The sequence below is a fragment of the Ischnura elegans genome, chromosome 1 (assembly GCF_921293095.1).
Source record: "Ischnura elegans chromosome 1, ioIscEleg1.1, whole genome shotgun sequence".
NCBI lineage: Eukaryota > Metazoa > Arthropoda > Insecta > Odonata > Coenagrionidae > Ischnura > Ischnura elegans.
Genome location: NC_060246.1, coordinates 163,015,024 through 163,034,915, shown reverse-complemented (window position 1 = coordinate 163,034,915; position 19,892 = coordinate 163,015,024). Strand labels below are relative to the sequence as shown.

The 19,892-nt window shown below is 39.3% G+C and overlaps 2 protein-coding genes across 3 annotated transcripts in view; one reads left to right on the top strand and one right to left on the bottom strand.

Annotated features, from left to right (window-relative positions):
• LOC124172902 overlaps nt 1–4,484 on the bottom strand; it is a 50,070-nt gene extending 45,586 nt beyond the window's left edge. For both annotated transcript variants that reach the window (XM_046552414.1, XM_046552421.1), the window contains exon 1: nt 3,115–4,484. In XM_046552414.1, coding sequence (XP_046408370.1) covers nt 3,115–3,202 — 88 coding nt within the window. In that variant the 5' untranslated portion in view covers nt 3,203–4,484. The remainder of the gene's footprint in view (nt 1–3,114) is intronic.
• Nucleotides 4,485–4,590: 106 nt separating this feature from the next.
• Nucleotides 4,591–18,323, top strand: LOC124172876 (protein transport protein Sec61 subunit alpha). Its single transcript, XM_046552383.1, has 9 exons — nt 4,591–4,744; nt 5,188–5,255; nt 5,355–5,420; nt 6,159–6,369; nt 11,442–11,699; nt 12,591–12,757; nt 12,847–12,987; nt 13,991–14,239; nt 17,144–18,323. Exons 1-9 carry the CDS (start codon nt 4,738–4,740, stop codon nt 17,405–17,407), a joined length of 1,431 nt encoding a protein of 476 aa, XP_046408339.1. The 5' UTR covers nt 4,591–4,737; the 3' UTR covers nt 17,408–18,323.
• Nucleotides 18,324–19,892: the final 1,569 nt, after the last annotated feature.

The window sequence follows — 19,892 nt, the reverse complement described above, 5'->3', positions numbered from 1 at the left end:
TATTAGCACTATGATTTTGTAAATTTTTGGATAATAAGTGGATCTAATTTTTTCAAGCAAGTTTTGCATTTTTAACAGAACTCTTTTCATACATTTTTACTGAGGCAATGTTTAATTTGTTTCTTTCAGCAGGCCAGTGAGACAAAATTAGAGAAAACACTCTTCTGCATTTGTATTGTGACCTACTATGCTGAATAAATTATCAGATATTTTGAGAAGTTTTGAACGACTATCAACAGATTTTTACCACATATATAACCATGATTTCCGAAAAGGAGGACATTTTCTGATTCATAAAAAAGCTGCCTGGACACTGGACTGACATCTAATGAGGTGGACATCTGGTCACCCTAAGCACGGAGCAGTGGTTGTGTTGATGTGGAATGACCCTCCCTTTTACACTAGAGAAAGAATATACGTAACGTAATGATGAACGAATATGCGCATGGGCATGAAAGCAGAGGTGTGTTCACAGGGTTGTGCCTCACAGCCTATCACTTTTCTCAAAAAACCTAATGTACGCTGGATTAAAATTGAACAATTATCGATCAAATAACTCAAAACAAATTGAAACTTCCACCATTTTCAAAACAAAACTACATAATTACCTCACAAGTAACAGTATTTACTCTGTTGAATAATTCTTGACCTAATGACACAGAACGTATTTTGTTGATTTTTATGCCTATTGCCCTCATTTTATGTTTGATATGAATTTATAAAATTCTTGAATACTTTTAATTACCCTTTAATTGCACTAACAAGTCCCAGGATAATTAAAAATTATAATTATTATTAAACTTACACCTGAAGTTTGCTTCTATTCTGCAGTGAGGCAAGGACGACAACAGCAATATCGAGAAATCAAGGAGAAAGGCTTTTGATATGCAACAGAAGAATGATTAAGATCAATTGGACCGACCAAGTAAGTGATGAGGAAGTGCTAAGAAGAGCAGTTGCATATTTATATAAGTCACCTAAAAATCTCAAAAATGAGGCGGGATAACTAGAATGGCCATACTTTGAGACATGATGGCCAGACGATGACAATTTTTTAGGGATAAGAGGATGACAAGAGTGGAAAAGGATGGACTTGAAAAAATATATGGAATAGGTAAATAAGGATGTGGAGGAGGAGAAATACATAGGTGTGAAAAGATTATTCCTCAGATCTTTCTTCATTATTTATAATTAATAGAAGAAGGCGTAACATTGCGGAAATCGTTTATCGTAGGAATTGAAGAAATAATAACTTGGCTATTTCCACACGGTATTTAATTGTGACCGACCATGGTACAGCATTCAATACAGCGTAACATTATCAACCTTTTCCCCCCAACCCCAACATTATCAACAACACATAGATAATGTTGTGCTATAGTGAAACCATGGTCGGTCACAATAAAATACCATGCGGAAATAGCCAAGTTTTCCTTTCATCAATTCCTAAGATTATTAATAACTGGGTAGAGTTTAGAAAGGAAAACCAGAGTGGAAAAAGAAGATCTTGGATTAAATGCATGTGAATATAAGAATGATGAGGAGATAAACTACTGAAAGGTGTGAAAAGATTAACTGATTGGATTGTTTGGAGAGCAGCGTCAAAACCAATCGTAGGTCTTGTTGAACATGCAATGATAATGTAAAATTTAGGTTTTCCTGGCATATATTAGATTGACGAAAAATTTCTCGGGATTCCCAACGGGTGTGGCATTGGGTTAATTCTCCCAACTTTTCAATGGCTGAATCTGCCATCGTCTTCAAGGGTTTACTCTTAATGGTACTTTTTTACGATACTCATTTATTTATTTATTGATCTCCCTGGTTGCCGTTATGTTGTGTGTGGATGTAGCGATTAATTATGGCATTTCAGGCACTGTTCTGTTGGAAGCCTTTATCTTTGTTTAAGCTCTTCTCCTCAAGGCCAATAGCAATCGCCTCATTTACAATTCTATCCCAATAGTTATTAGTGCGGCACAAAAACCTTCGTATTTATGAAGTCCATCCTATGACCAAGGTCCAAGCAATGCTCTGCTACCGCCGACTTTAGCAGATAAAACAGGCGTATGCATCTTTCATGCTCCGTCATACATTTTTCGATTGTGTGGCCAGTTTCCCCAATGAAAACGTGACCGCACTCACACGGGATGCTGTACACTCCGGAGGTTTTGAGGCCCAAGTCATCTTTCCGTGTAAATAAATTAAGAAATAAGTACCGTAAAGAAGTACCATTAAGAGTAAACCCCTGAAGACGTTGGCAGACTCCACCATTGAAACGTTAGAAGAATTAACCCAATACCACACCCGGTGGGAATCCCAAGAAATTTTTCATCAATGCGATGATAATACTCTACTGCCACAGCTGCTACCTACTTTGGAGCATAGAGACAATGCATGATATCAAGGGCGAAGCAAGCAGTGGAGAGGGGCTTTTCTAACCCCCTGAAATCATAAGGCGGCAGTTTGACATTTGTTTCCACCTTTTCTCTCCAGCAAAAATGCGAACTCCACAGGCTCCACAATTTTCTTATGGTCTCGGCCTGCACCTCAACATATTGCATACAGCATGAACATCACACTAGTGTAATGGCAGCTTCACAACGGCACGGCCCCCTTGGTTCATGAGCAGTTTAGTTGGCATAGCAGTGCACACATCTAATGTATAGGTAGTTTAACGACCACAAATGTGTCACTTTTAGCATTCGAAATGTAGTGCAACCAAAAATGATGAAGATCTAATGGATCGACCTAGTGAGTTATGAGGAAGGAGCTAAGATGAGCAAGAAAAAAAGAGAAGTCTTATAAAACCCTACGAAAAAGGCTGAATAACTTACTCTGCGACATCATGAAACATGATGGCCTGATGAAGACAATCGTGGAAGGGCAAGAAGGGCAAGGGACGGCCCCGAATGAGTTACGTTGGAAATTTTATTTAAGGGCAGGAAATCCACAAATGTGAAAATATTATCAGTTCGGAGTGCAGATTGATGAGAAGTGTCACCCTGAACACATGTGTAATTTGTGAAATATCCTATCATACACCAGCTACTATTGCACAGAAACATGAATTGGGGTGTCATCGTTAGATATAAACAATAGAGGGGTGCGCATTACCTTGGCCCGTAGTAGCGCCGGCGCTAACCATTGTTGCTGCCCGCGAGAGAACGTCCAATGGAGACTCAACGGCGCCGCCAACATCCATCGCCGGCGCCTGTGGTTCCTATGCGACGGCGGAGCGGTAATCACAGCACATTCCTCCTCCCTCGACGCTGATGCTCGGCAACTAGCATCCGCTGCAGGGCAACCGCCTTCGCACAATTTAACCCCAATTCCACGGCAGGTTTTGCTAAAAACCTCTCGCGGATAAGTGTTTGCAGGAGATGTCACTCAGTTTGTCGACTAGGACAGAGATATGCTGAAGCTTGATTCACAATAACATGTGCAGAGCCCAGACCCTGCAGTCTTCTGCCAAGTCTCGAAATTCCGGACACTTAATACTTGAGGCCTTTCCACATGTCAACGGGCCGAGAAAACAAGACCAATACTCGCAGTTTCACAGCCGTTCAATCATAGACAAAGTCCTCTTCACGATGTTGACCAACCACCCCCACCACGTCCTCCTTGTCTCAGGAATGTCTGGAATGAACGGACCGCACCGAAGAATGGGGACCCTCAGTGCTGCCATCTGTGCTCAATTATGGCAACTTGGTCCGTGCGTAGTCGGCAACCGCCGTGTTGACTGACCACCTACGGCACCTGACGCTATGCTTTTTGCATATTGAACATCTGATGAGTGATGTGGCTTTTATTATCTATCATCTCACGATAGCAACTATCCCCGCCCATTTTTTCCTTGTATATTCTAGCTGTAGACAGCATTATTTTATCAGAATTGTGCATTCAAGGCTCAAGATATTTCTCAACAATGCACTGTTTTTGTTCAGTCTGTAGTAAACATGGTACTAATATATTAGTGTCATGGTAGAAAATATACCGATATGCTCTAGAAGTGGGGAATTATGTCATAATTAGGCCACTCCAAGCCACCAACCATAATAAAGAGGCAAACTAATACTCATAATTAACAAAGTTACACTTGAACTGCGCGAATAATGGTGAAATACATCAAGAATGATTTTTAATCATTTCTCCAACATTCAGCGATATGTGATTAAATGGACCAAATTGAAAAATAAAATAAAGGCCCATCGACTAATCATTGGTTAATCAACTGCACACTGGTTTATCAAAATATGACATGGCACTTTTACTAATTAATTTCGAAAACAAAAATATTTTAACGGCTCACATCATTATAACATATCGCATTCCATACTTCAAGTTGACTATTTGGGAAGGATGTTAGTGAATCTAACTTTTAAGGCCTTTGATAACAAATACCACAAGTACTCATTTCACATCTTCCAAGCCGTCCTGACGAGCAGGCATTTTGTCCATTGTATGCCACGAATGGCCACGAATGTGCCGTTGCGTGTGGAGATGTGGAACCGGAACCCGTATATATGCCAACGCCATCTCACGGGATATTGTCGACTCTTGGCCAACATCATCAGTCACATGACCCCTCTTGTTGAGTACGTGTACTGGTGAAACGCCGTTGCCGTCGGCAGGTAGAAGCAGATCGGAAGGATCCCTCTAGCTTCTTACTTCATTGTGAACTGTACTTTTACTCGGCAAACTTGTGTACACTGGAAATCGTCAATTGGAACTGCCATCATGGGGAGTAAGTATTTTGAATTAGTGGTTTCATTATACGTTAGCTAGGAGGATGTGTATGTATAATAGGACATTTTAGAGTTACTCCGTTTCAATGTTCTGGTACCGTTAAAAGTGACACGTATATCATGAAATAAGGGATAAGTGGTGTTCATGATGTATTCGTCCACAAATTTCTTATTTGAGTAATTAGATGGTGCTAATATTCATTTGGGAGACCTGTGTTTGGTATAACTTATTGAAGAATGTAGTAGAGTCACTTAGTTTTGTGATTCCTCTTTTTATAGTTAAGAAAACTCTGTCCACGTTAAAGTGCCCTTTGTCTAGTATAATTTTAGCTATTATTTTTAGTATACTACACTCCTCGTGGAAATATTTATGTGATAAGTAGGGCGAAGGAACATATGTTTCATGCTAACGGTGAAATTCCATGTATTTTTTTCTTTGCAGTAAAATTTTTGGAAGTGATTAAGCCCTTTTGTAGTATATTGCCAGAAATAGCGAAGCCTGAAAGAAAGGTAAATTTTGCAATTCTAACAGCGTAATGTTCTCATTGTCTTTGGCGTACCGGTCGTTGAGAAGATAACTTCATCATCATCTTATAACTCTTTTTGCAGATTCAATTTAGAGAAAAGGTACTATGGACTGCTATCACCCTATTCATCTTTTTGGTTTGCTGTCAGGTGAGTAATTTTTATGTATTTTATCCCGGTCTGGTACCAGCTGTGTTGAGTACTTATCTAATCTAGTGCTCCATCGTGTTTTTCAAAATTGAAGTTTTCTCTCTTTATTTATAGAGCTGTAAATATTATTGCTATCGTCACTATATTTAAATATTTTCTGAGAAATGCCGTCAAGCGGAGAAATGGAAATGTATAATGTAGTTGTGGGAAGTCGGCCAAGGCAATGAAAAAATATCACTTTGATGATTTCCATTTCATCTGTATCTTGCTTTTGTTTGCAATTGTTGTTTAAGTGCTGTTATTTTATTGTGGAATTTCATATTTTTCTTGTGCGCTACGGCGTGATACTGATAATATTTAGTTCATTTCAATTAACCAGTGTATCAAGTTGAATTACCCTCCACACTCGAGATATTTTAATAGTAGGACGTTCAAATACTTTGTTGTCCTTTTATGCATGTGAAAACAAACTTAATAATTGGCCTAAATTGCAAAAATAGCCATATAGTACATACCTTGTGATATTATCTATGGAGTGCACTTTAGCATGAGTCATTCATTTACAACAGCAATATGTAGTTAATTCAGGTTATGTTATCGGTGAATCAGAATGAATTCAATGAATCTGGGTTGACACCTAACCAGGCACAACTGCAGACACCTTAATAGAAATAATGCTCTGCAGTAGGTGCCTTGTGCAGCGAATGAATGCCATGGTATTGCGTGCTTGTTTTGCAGATTCCACTCTTTGGGATCATGAGCTCGGATTCTGCCGACCCGTTCTATTGGATCCGAGTCATTCTTGCCTCAAACAGAGGCACCCTCATGGAGTTGGGTATCTCGCCAATTGTGACGTCTGGTCTCATCATGCAGCTGCTAGCGGGAGCCAAGATAATAGAGGTTGGCGACACTCCCAAGGATCGTGCCCTATTCAACGGAGCACAGAAACGTATGTTCCCTTCCTCCACGGGTGCAAGGACGCAATTCATTTGGATGGTATCTTAGAACTACCCTTTTTATTCATGTTGATAAGTAGAGCATGAAAGATTCTTGTCCATGGGGAGAAATTTCTTATCTGGAAGCACAACCTAATCTGAAAACCTTCATTGCAATCACATCATCTAAATCTTACTGTAGGCATTGAGTAACTAACCTTCAATCATCATCAATGCTTCCGTCATCATTTAAATCCTTACTTTTTTACTTCATATTTCCATTCAAGCTATTCTTCCTAAATCTAAGATCACAGCAAAATCATACTTCTGTTTCTTGAACGATTTGTCCTTGAATGTTTTTCTTAGGCGATTGAGCTTGGTATATATGGGGGAGGAATGGTTGGAAGGCTGATTGTTGACTCTGGAAAACTATCCTGATACTCATCAGCATTCCAAATCGACCTTATATGAAGGACATAGAAAATCCATTTGTATTCAGCTTGATGCCTGCTCTTGCTCAGGGTCATTGAAACAATAATGTGAATGATGAAATTCATTCAATTTGTAATATATACTTTTTTCCAATATTTCTATCACTCCCACGAAGTTAGGACATGTTTTGGTGACCACTCACAGTTTAATCTTTCTTCCAATGTGGAATCCGACTCAATGAGATGCCCAACCATTTCCTCGGCCTATTATTTTGGATTATCACCTAATAAATCCCAATCAAAGCCCCTGCCCCTTGTCAGCTATTTTTGAAGGCATGATTTTTCTTCTCATATTATATTCTAATAATGCAAACATCAATAATATATCTCTCTTATTGTCACAATGGTTTACATCTTTTGAAAGTTTTTTAGTGCCAATATAATGGTGGTAGATAATTCAAAATGCAGGAATTTAATATTTTCTTCAAGGAAGTTTTGTACAAAATTTATATATGTAATTGTAACAGGAGCTGTTTTTAAAATTAATTTTCACATTTATTGCTGTATCACCGGTGTGAAATCACTTGCGCAATAAGCCTGTCTATGCTTGTTATTGGTATGAGACTGGATTCTACAGAGCAAGGACGTACACTGCATGATGGTTCAACAAGGAAGAAAGGTATCTGCTCCTAATTTACAAATTGTGAAATTAGAACTTTGAACTTTAATTGATATAATGGGTCAGCAGCCCCACATTCAGGAAAAAAGTGTCAACGCTCTTGGGCTGTTGAAAATAGATGTTATTGAGGTGCCAAATTAAGAACTGAGAACCGATGGTAAGAACCAATGTCTTTCAGGTCATGTGATGTTGCTTAATGGATGATCCATTGATATTATTGTAGTTAAGTTAAAAATTCAAGCAAAAAATGTCTTTGGCTATTGAAAATTTGGCATATATGGGTGCTTTATAAGGAACCAGAAACGAGAAGCAAAGAAAAAGATGTCTTTCACATCATAGAATGTTGCTAATTAGGTGAGCCATTATTGTAGATAAGAATTGAGCTGTTAGCTTCAGGCAAGATGTTATGGAACTGATCCATGGTAAATGAAAGGTGAATTGCAAGTTCCGCTGAGAAACTTAATTCACTGACACTTAACGTTTTGATGCTTCACATCATTCTCAAAAGTGTAGCTCCATTTACACCGATGGTATTTGGGGGCACAAGGATTGGGAAGGGAGCATCTTAGGGAGGTGGTGATGTCTCTTTCACTGTGCCAGATCTCTTGGGACTGAACTAGTGTCAAGATAGTGCGAATTCATTGCAGAAAATAAATAACTCAATGAAAACCTTTTTCCAAATTCATGGTCTCTTATTTTCTATGCCTTTGCTCAGTCTTTGCACAAGACCTTTCTCCCCATCCATGCACCTGCAAAGGAACTCCACTCTCCCCCCCCCCCCCTCACCACCCCCTTTCCACAAACCACAAGCTTGAGTCTTGGCAGAAAAATACTCCCCAGCTAAAATGGCATAGGAGATGAGTGAACACTTGCTGTTCAGGGAAGAAGGAAAATAAATCACTTGGCATTAATAGTAGGGATGGACGGATCCAGGATTTTTTTCGGATTCAGATCGGATCCTTGATTTTCAGAGCGAGATCTTTCGGATCCAAATGCATTTTCAAATTCCTGACGCTGAGATTCCCCCGATGATTGTTCAATCTCTTGGGAAAAGTCACATTATGTGCCAGTTGTATTTTGCCTTTTTTATTTTCCACGGCTGAAATTCTGCTATGTAACCTCTGCAAGAGCTTTCAAACAAAACGGTTCATGAGTAGGACAAATATCACATGCGACGGCGCATTCGAAGATAGAATCGGAACTCTTTCCACCCTTATGATGTTGCATTCACTGAATCATAAAATTAAAATTTTGGATCCAGATCCGATGTCTTCTGTGACTTTGGATCCAATGTGTCCGATGAAGGGCAATATCCGCAGATATTAGGATCCGATCCGACCATCCCTAATTAATAGATTTCATGGCAGTTCCATGGTAACAGGAAACTGAACAGAAAGCAGGCAGAGAGAGAGGACTTAGCCCCAAAACAGTAAGACTGCAACTCTCCTTTCCTCTCCCACGCCATACCAATGGAAGAAATCCTCTCTTGAGTGTCCCAATGCCAACATGGGACACACTACAACATAAGCACTACACCAAAATTAGGAAGAGCGCATAGATAACCCTGAGCCGCCTCGTTTTGTGGCAAGGTATCAACGGAAGTGCTTTTTTAATGTCAAATTGTGTTCTCGTATTTTCACACATGGGACAAGTATTTCATTCATGGATAAGTTGCACCCACTATCTTTTTTCTACGATGACAGAACATTGTTTCCTTTTTCTTCTGAGTCTTAATGTGGGTAATTGGCTGCTGTGAATGGGTGGGCATACCTGTTTCTTTATTAGAAAACGCTAGTTGCTGCATGTAAACCATGGGAACATCCTGTTTCAAATGGCATTTCTTCACTCTTCATCTTTGCACGGGGTTACATATACAGGAATTGCATTTTTATTCAATCAATTTAGCTTCCTGAGCATGGCACCATTGATTCTTTACATGCACTTGAAGATAATGATAAAACTGGAGACCGTGCTATGATTTCCATTCGTTAGAATATCTTTAGGTTAAGCTGTGACTCAGAGAACTTAAAGCCTTTTCAAAGAACAGGATGAATGCTGTGGGTAAATGCTTCCTCAAGTGTGTAAGGTGACCATTAGCATAAGTATGCCAATGGATGCAAGATAAGTTAACTAACAAGAAAATTTGAGTGAAATGGTAAAGATTGGTACATGCGGTCCTCGACTTTCGTACACTCAACTTGCGTACAATTCGCACTTTCGTACGTTCAAAATTGACACCTTTTACTTGACTTCCGTACACTAAATTCGGACTTTCGAACGTTGGTCTGTAATTTTTAAAAATTCCCACGATGTTTACTGCGCATCCCAACATTCAATTGTTTCAAATGGCAGTATATGCGAACAATACGAACATATACAATGAAGGGAATTGTTGGTAGTTGACTCTAATCTAGGTGATTTATTCAGGAGAGAGACTGCCTGCTATAGGCTCCTTCATCAAGAGAAGAAGAAAGCCTTCATTGGAGAGATTTTTCAGAAAAGTTGAATAAACATCATCAAATAGCTTTCAATAAAACTAGTAAGATCTTCTTTCTAATTGTGTTTTTTCGTTTGGGTGCTGTTTAATTCATGTACACCTTCAGCAACGATACTGCGATATTGCACGAAATATCACCCACACTTCGTTTGCCTTTTGTCTTTTTTGAATAACATGCGAAATATACGCGATCACGAATGTCACCTGCAGAATATTGAATTTTGGTGAGAACTTATTAATCTAGGTGATTTATTCAGGAGAGAGACTGCCTGCTATAGGCTCCTTCATCAAGAGAAGAAGAAAGCCTTCATTGGAGAGATTTTTCAGAAAAGTTGAATAAACATCATCAAATAGCTTTCAATAAAACTAGTAAGATCTTCTTTCTAATTGTGTTTTTTCGTTTGGGTGCTGTTTAATTCATGTACACCTTCAGCAACGATACTGCGATATTGCACGAAATATCACCCACACTTCGTTTGCCTTTTGTCTTTTTTGAATAACATGCGAAATATACGCGATCACGAATGTCACCTGCAGAATATTGAATTTTGGTGAGAAAATTAAAAGGTATCCAGAGTGCGGGTTCAACAATTACATTTTGTTATGCTTCTTGATATGTCTTTTTATTTATAGTGGACGTAATAAGTGGAATGTCAACTTAAACACCAAGAGGAAGTTTCACTCGATAGCCAACTGAGTTCTCGTTTTTTGAACTTTTATTTACAGTTTCTGCGTATTTTTGAAATAAATTAGATGATTTGAGGAATTTTATTAACATATTATTAAAATTTAATGAATTGAAATAAAATCCGTGAAAAAAAAAGTTTTTAGTATGTATATTCCGCTCTTTTGGAATGTAACCCCTAATTAGTATGGAAGACAATGGTTCGACTTTCGTACAAGTTTTGGGAACGCATTGTGTGCTAAAGTCGGGGATCGCCTGTAATGTGTGTAACTGGATTGAGGGGTGGATGCTTAACTATGTCTTTAGTAGTACATACTATTTCGAGTGGTATCACTTGCTCAGAATCTATGCTTATATCCTGAAATTTTGAGGGCATAGAAGAGTGGGCCCTCATCAATGTGTGGCTATGTCTCCGAAATTATTATTTCAGCATGGCATATTTTGGCGTGTTTTATAAATTTTCAGAAACATTTTATTCATATTCACCATGCTGAGGAGAAAATTAAAATCTGCTCATGTGTGGAGGAAGATCTTAATTCAATTTCATGAAATCCCACAGTCCGATTAGTACTTGTTGCATGGAAGTATTGTATTGCATGACAGAATATGTACATATTTTGTAATTTATGGGTTTATGATCGAGGGTGTGTTCCAAAAAAGCATTCCCAACGAGGAAGATAGTTCTCCATTTCCTACACACACACTTTTTCTTCGGAGCAAAGTGTCTTGCTTTCATTCCCTGGTATGGCTTTGTGTTCCGTGCATTGAAATATGTTTTGTCGATTGTTTTCCAGTGTTTGGCATGGTTATCACGGTGGGGCAGGCCATAGTGTACGTGATGACGGGCATGTACGGTGACCCTGCTGAGATAGGTGCCGGCGTGTGCTTGTTGATCATCATTCAGCTGTTCGTGGCTGGCCTGATTGTTCTCCTGCTCGACGAACTGCTGCAGAAGGGATATGGCCTCGGCTCCGGCATCTCGCTTTTCATTGCGACCAACATTTGCGAGACAATTGTGTGGAAGGCTTTCAGTCCGGCCACAGTCAACACAGGTAAAGACAATCACCTCCTGCTGCAAAACCACTGTTTCACTTAACTCATCGATTAATCGTCAGTTTTTCCCTAGTAAGTATGGGATGAGTGTGAGTATGAACAGAAAAGAGTGATTTTTTAGTAAATTATCACATGCCATCATTTACGATCCAAGCTAGAGTGTAGCCATGTGGAGGAGAGATTTGTGTAATACATAATTTGAATGCATTCAATGGACGATGGGCTGAGAACTGTCGAATCTTGTACCGATTTTTACAGTTCATATTGCTCCTATTCAGTAAAAACAACATTTGCAAACTTCCCCTAAGAGAATGGCAATACTAGCAAAATCAGTCGAACCAGATATAAGGATTTTATGATAATTTTTAATCGCTTCATGCAGTTGCGTGAAAAATAAAATGGAAATGGCTGAAGCACTCATGATAAGCATGGTAGTACTTGAATTAGGAGATCACTATACATTTAAGTACTCTAACTCTAATTCAGTAATAAACAATGGTATCACGGGAAGGCACCTGAATATATATTTGGCTGTAATCGAATTCATTCCAATTATCAGTGAGATAGTTAAAAAATGTCCTTTCTTTTACAAATAGCTTTCTGCCCTTGTTGATGATGAATTTAATGCCATGTAGCCAAACGTGTGATCCTTTCTTTTTGTGTTTGTCTTGTTTAGTGGGGAAACTAATTATGAGTCTTTTTAATTTTTCAATACTTTACTCACCATTGATAATAAATTAATACATTTGCACAAGTTTTTTCAGTAATTCATCTCTCACCTCAACTGATCTGTCATTTTTAAAATAAAACAACAAATATTTATTTGGTATTTTATGCACCCTCATGGTTATCAGACTATAAATTGTGTGCATGATTGTTGTTGGTTTCAGGTCGTGGTACTGAGTTTGAGGGTGCTGTGATCGCACTCTTCCATTTGTTGGCCACACGCCAAGACAAGGTGCGTGCCCTCAGGGAGGCCTTCTACCGTCAGAACCTGCCCAACCTCATGAATCTGTTGGCCACCATCCTCGTGTTTGCTATTGTCATATACTTCCAGGTAATGCCCATCACTGCCTTATTCTGCAATTCACTGCGTCGGACAACTTAGCAGAAGTGGTTTACGACTGTCATTTATCATTCTTGCAGGGCTTCCGAGTCGATCTGCCTATCAAGTCTGCCCGATACCGAGGTCAGTACAGCAGCTATCCCATCAAGCTGTTCTACACATCCAACATCCCGATCATATTGCAGTCTGCTCTCGTCTCCAACTTGTACGTCATCTCTCAGGTAGGTCCCAGGGATAATCGTCTTCTCAATCTACATATTCACCATTTGTGTAGATATTCTACATGCTTTTCTAATGCTGTATGTGTCCTCAACATAACATACCTCCTGAGAATGTCTGCTCGTGTCAATATGGGTAAACCTGTCAATTTCAATTCACCGTATCTTCAGAGTGGCTTTATTCTGACAATAGTTGGCAGTTCTGCTGCTCTAAATATTTTCCTGTCATGGAGTGTGCATTTAGTTTGGGCACAAAGAGAAAAATAATAGAATTCATTAAATACTATTTTCATGTGACAGTATTTATGAGTACACATATAACTTCTGTAATTATGAAATTATTGCTGGTTGTCATTGCATCAGTTTTGTGTATCATTATTACTACAGCCTACTACTGGTGCACAAAACTTATGCATGCATCAATATTCTTGTGAAATCCAGTAATGGTGGAGTTCTTTTCATCAAAGTATTCCATTAATGGAAGCTTGCCTCTCACCATTTATGTATTATTCGCGTGTTACTGATTTGACCTAAGAAATCCAGGCTAACTTGGAATTCTGATGTCAAAGATATGCTCATTTGAAAGTTCTAGGGCATCGCAATTAAGGTCACAGCATCACATGCTACTAGTGGGAGGAATAGGCAAGTTTTCATCACCTGAATAGCAGTTTGAAAACCCTAAGCTGAAGAGAAACATGTCATGTTAATTGCCTCTTGCAAATATCTGGGCATTATAACTTTCTTCCAATGAAGTGTATTCTTTTTCATTGAAAATTTTCTGTGTGCCCTGCTAACCGGGCAAACTTCTGTTGCAGAGCCTGAAAAATCTCTAACATTGGCTACTTTCAGTTGGTGCTGAGCAGCAAAATTATACTGTAGACTTTTTCGAAATAAAGATGCCCATAAAATTCGGTTGTATGTCAACTGGTGTACATGTATGTATGATTGTGTAGTGGAACGATGACGGACGTGTTGAGGCTGATGATGTTGTTCTGCTTCTTTGCAGATGCTGGCCGTCAAGTTCCAAGGCAACTTCTTTGTGAATCTGCTGGGTGTGTGGGCTGATGTCGGTGGCGGCGGTCCCGCTCGTGCCTATCCCGTTGGCGGCCTTTGCTACTACCTGTCTCCACCTGAGAACGTCGGACACATCCTCGAGGACCCTGTGCATGCTGTCCTCTACATTTTCTTTATGCTTGGGTCATGTGCCTTCTTCTCCAAGACGTGGATTGAAGTGTCTGGATCATCTGCCAAGGATGTAAGTCCCTCCTTACCACTCGTTGTCCCTCTGGATTTCTCAAGCCTAGCGTGACGGCTTGTGGTGGATGGAATAGGAATAGCATCACGTAACTCACGCACAGGCCAACTTTTTATTTGTTTTAACGCAAGAGGACATCGGGATTCTCTCTTTTCAACAAACTCCTGTCATGAACCATAATAATGTTATTCCGAAAGTCAGACCAATAGATTAGATCATTTGGCCGTTAAAAGGTCAGCCTTTAATGGAAGACTTCGAATGTCGGTTGGATTAAGTAGGGTGAGGAACGGGAAGGACCCATAATAAAACAAGTACGACAGCTTTTGTGATTTACATCGGGTTAAGTTTTCATTAATATTTTTGAGAATCTGAGAAGATTTTGCCCACATTTTGTTGATAAATTTATTAAATTAACATTTATGGAGATACCAGCCTTCTGGTGTGGGATTTCTATTTGCTTGTATGGTCATTAGTAATAATTTTTTCGCTTTATCTATTGTCTATACTTTTAAATTAATACAGTGGAACCTCGATCTATCATTTTTCAGGGGGATGGATGAAAAAAATTATGAATGTGGGAGTGTTTGGCTAGGTTGGCTATTTCCCAGGAAACCCAGGATTTAGCACGTAATTATGATATTCTTTAAAGGATTCAAACAAGATTTTAGCTGATTGCAGGAATATTAGTTTATCGAAATACTTAGGTCATATTGTTGATTTGATTAATATCTCTTTCAAATATCCTTAAGGAACATGCCACCTAGCTATAAAATGTTTGCACTCCCATTGGCATTAACACTGCTATTATGGATTTCTTTCTGATGTAAAAATTCTTATCCATCAAACGCCATATTAAGTACTTACACATATTTACGAGAGCAATGTGCATATTATGCCTAAAACAACCGCTTTTGCCGGTGCAGTGATTGGTTGTGAGATGGATTGCAAAGGCCAAAAATAGTCTATTATTTGAAATGTTCCTTTCTAATAAATATATTATTAATATAATTGAGTAAATGTGTAAAGAGTGAGCAATGTTGAGTTAATCGTCAGCAGCCTGATCCTCGGCTTCATCCCACTTCTTGTTTTCACCAGGTCAGGTTTCAACATTTCAATGCAATAAAAGTATAATACCAAATGCTGAAATTCATTGATAGACACCTTTTGGGCTAATAGGCGATTCATGCCGGAGTTGGCCTCCAGAAACTGGGAACTTTGAAGTGGGTAGGCTGTAATGGGAGAGGCGTGAAGTATGTTTCTATTGTTCTCGTGTAACTTGTTATTTTCTTTCGAAGCTAATGTCTTGGTTATACGATCCCTGCTTGAGCTGGGACCTTTTGTTTGATTTTGGAGTAGAGGAAAGCATCAGAGGGGGAAGGCAAGTGTTGAATGGAGGGGGATCTTGGGAAATGCGCTGATGTTACTATCCCACAGCAGTGAGCTTCTCCCTATGATAGTTCAATCTCCTGGGGAAGATTCAAACTACGTTCCTGTCATTATTAGCCATAAATGACATTGTAAACAATTTGTCTCATTTTCGTCGAATAATGGATGCAGAAAGGGGATACTTTGGGGAACGGTGGGTGCGGTAAAAATTACATTGCCTTTGTGGAAATTTATTTGGGACCAGGGATGAAGAATGATGAATGTGGCAAAACGATCAATCGGAACGATAGATCGAGGTTCCACTGTATTCGTATTCCTAGGTGTCGCATGAATATCCAAATGCACTCGGATTTTCCTCTCTATGTTTTCGTTAGCCCTTTCTAGCCCAGAGCTGTTTCTGGGAGAAATCAAATTTCAAGATTTTTCATTTTGAAAAGTTGAAAATTTTGCACTCAATTATAATTATCCCAGCAGCTAAATATTTTCTCATTAAAATTTACACCACAAAATAATGCATAGTTTAGATATCTCCTAAATAGAGCTGAAATTTTAAACATTTTTGATGTTGCTTAGAAGCAACATTGGGTTATAAAGACTCGCTTCCAATGAAATGAATATCATCATGGAGTACTCTGTACAGATTAATTGCATCTGTTATGGTTTTCTTTGGCATCATAGAAATTGATATGTACAAAGTAAATCCATTTTTCTAATGAAGGTTTTCATGAAAAATATGAAATAGCAATGAATTGTCTTAAAAGTGAAAAAAAAATCTCTTTGAAGCTACCCATCTGCTTCTGCCTTGACGGAAGGGACTCGTGAACCAGTGCTTTCCATTGGTTGTACATAGATGATAATCATATGTTGGAGGAACATGCCAAGGAATCAAGATTAGGATTAAGGAGCATGTAAGAGCCACAAAACAATAGCAACACCATATTTCTCAGCCATTGCAGAACATATTTGGAGTGCGGCATTAAGATAGACATTGAAGGAGCAAAGGTAGTGGAAAAAGAGAGTTGCTACTGTGCAAGGCAGATCAGGGAAGCCTTAGAAATCCATGAGAACGCTAGCATAACTTAATAACATCAATTCTTGAAGATCACTTCATATCAATCAAAGCCTCACTTTTATGGTTAGGAATAGGAGATTCAGAAAACCTATGAATTATTCACAAACGCCATCAAAAAAGTTGTTGCAGGTGAATAAAAATTTGGGAACACTTGTGCTAGTGACTTCCCAAAACTTAAAAAACTTCTGCATTCTAATTGCTGTCGTGTTTTCACCAACCATGTTGATCTGTAGCAACTTGCACAAATACTTTGCCAAAGTGACAGCACTCATAGAGGTGGATATGAGGTGTATTCCCCTCATTTTTTAATGCTCCTGATAATAACTGTAATGGTATATGTGGTGGACATAGGTATGTTGTGTGTTGGGGAAGGAATCGTCTCATAAATGAAGAGATTTGATTTTATGTGCGTAATAGCATTGATGATGACGTGTGTCCTTTTGCAGGTGGCCAAGCAGCTCAAGGAGCAGCAGATGGTGATGAGGGGACACCGAGAGAAGTCCATGATCCACGAGCTCAACCGCTACATTCCGACGGCTGCCGCATTTGGCGGTCTCTGCATCGGGGCTCTGTCCGTGCTGGCCGACTTCCTCGGTGCGATTGGGTCGGGCACGGGTATCTTGCTGGCCGTCACCATCATCTACCAGTACTTTGAGATCTTTGTCAAGGAGCAGAGTGAAATGGGTGGCATGGGCACATTACTCTTCTAGTGTGCATAAAGGCCCCTTGTGTGCCCTGTGATGCGCGATGCTGCGTGAGGGGCAGCCGGTGGAACTTTGGGCCCAGGGTGCTAGTCGAGTGTGACGACAATGTCCCACGTTTTGATTTTGATGGGACTCACTTATGTCGATTGTGCGTGGCCGTGCTTGCTGGCTGGGACAAGTGCACAAGCCATCGCGTGGTGCGTGAAATTCTCAATGACAGCCACAATAGGAAGAGACAAAGTTGCATATTATGTCTGGGTTTTGTAGGCAATACCATCAAATTTTTTATTTGAAACTGTTTCAAGAATTGAGTTCCTCAGCATTCATTATCAACCTCGTTCATTCCAAATTCAACACGGTTCGAGCCAGACGATGGACGGTGTCCTCTGGCAGAGGTCATTTGTCATGGACATCTTGAGGCAGCCGTCAATAGTGCAGTGCCCACTGCCGTGTCTCCTCCTTGTCGGTTGGCGTTTATTGTTGGCTTCACGACGGCTCTCTAAACGCTCCCTCCTCCCAGTGTTCCACGAGTGGTGTCCAAATTGCCACCATTGCAATCCATTTGCTGAAATTTTGTCACACATTGTTCATTTGCGTTGGAGGAGTGTGCGCAGGCTGTGCTCACACCCCCTTGCGCATTCATTGTCCCCTTTGGTTGCATTTGTATTGAAATTGTCTCTCCTCCACGGCGGTTGTAAAAGAGGTATTGTTTGATGCAGTGAAAGCCGTGCATCGAGAAATGTTATTTAATGAGTGGTTGATATTTCAACCTTTTTTATTTTATAGGATTAATTTTTTCAATTAAGTTTGTTAAATGCTTTGACAGAATGAATTGTTGTAGTGTGGTGATGGCCATCTGTGTGTGAGACACGTGTGATGTACATTTTTACGGAATGAAGGACGCCCACGTCCTCGGATCTGATTCCTCTCGTCTTTTATTCCAACCTCCTCTCTGCCTCCCTCCCTCGCTTATCACACTGTGTGAGCCTCACTCCCACCAAAGGATAAATACCTATATCTCAACAAAAAACTATTTTTAACCCTTCCGCCGCATCATTTATTCCGTGTTTGAGAAATAAGACTTGTACGCATCATATTGTTAAGGAAAATTCATTTACATACATTCATTCTAAGGGCAACAAGTTCATGCCGCATGTTTATCCGTTCGAGAAAGATGTGTGGAGTCCAATGCAGCACTAGCAAGAGATAAATTGTTATAAACACTCTATGCTTCAAATAGGAGGTAAATGGACAAAGATAATTCATTTGATTATATGAACATTTTCAATACCTTAAAGACAAATTGAACAAATCAATGCCACAATAAACAACGTGAGGTTACGGAAAATCACGGGGCTAAGAAAAGCATTGGGTCACTATGTACGGGAACTTCTGCAAGTAACTCTGCTCTAACATTCTGCCAAGGTTAGGACTTTTTATATTCCTAACATGCTACACTACATCACGTACAAAGTATTGGGAAAATATTTTTTAAATTGTACAAGAGGTCATCGGTGTATGATACTTGAGCTAAAGACACCAATGAGATAGTACGTCCTGAACCAGAATGTCAATAGTGAAAACAGAGTCAAATTAATTTTTGTGTTGTAATCTCAATATCAATGCGAGTAGATGTATGTTTGTAGGTTGCAAACCAATGCTGGTCCCTAATGTGCTAAGGCCGTTTGGCTGCCTGTAGCTTTTAAAGTGGCAAATAGGAACAAATTAGACGAAGACATTCTTTTCTGTTTCCAAGAAATCCTTCACACTTAAATCACTGACAGGTGCCACTATCCATACCTCTAGTTTCCTTTATCTTGATTTTATTTCATGTAGATACATATTTGGGGGCAATCATTACCTCAATGGTCTCAGGACCTATAGAGATGCCTTCCATCACCTTAGGTTCTCCAAGTTGTGGAAATATTTTCAATGAATATATTCTTTTGTCAAAAATTCCACATCACCCTCCACCTGAATGACAATGCAGGAAAGAGCCCTTTCTAAGAATAGTTATTATATGTTTCTGGAAAAGTCATTATAATTCCCTTTTGGGTAGCTAGCCTTGAGGTTTTATCCCTCATAGGCACAACAGTCACAAAACAGCATCCAAATTCTTCAGAGGTTGGACATGAGGCCCAAAACATGCCTACGTACATTGTGCCTTCAACGTATGAAATACCATATTCCTCCGAATATAGTTCTCCCCCTAATTTTGAGTCTTGAGTTTCGGGGAAAATAAAAAAAAATTGGGTTTGAATGTAGACCCCCCTTATCTTTTATCACAATCATTTTGGGAAAAAAGGGGGGACTATATTCAGACAAATACGGTACATACAATGAAGCTACAAGGTGTGTATTCCTTTTCCCTTATAAGTTTCAATAGAGCTTAATAAATTAGAATGAATACAATTTAGGCCTGCAAAGAAGCATAAATCATATTCATGGGGATACATTAATGCATCTTAATGATGAGAAAAAAATGTATTTC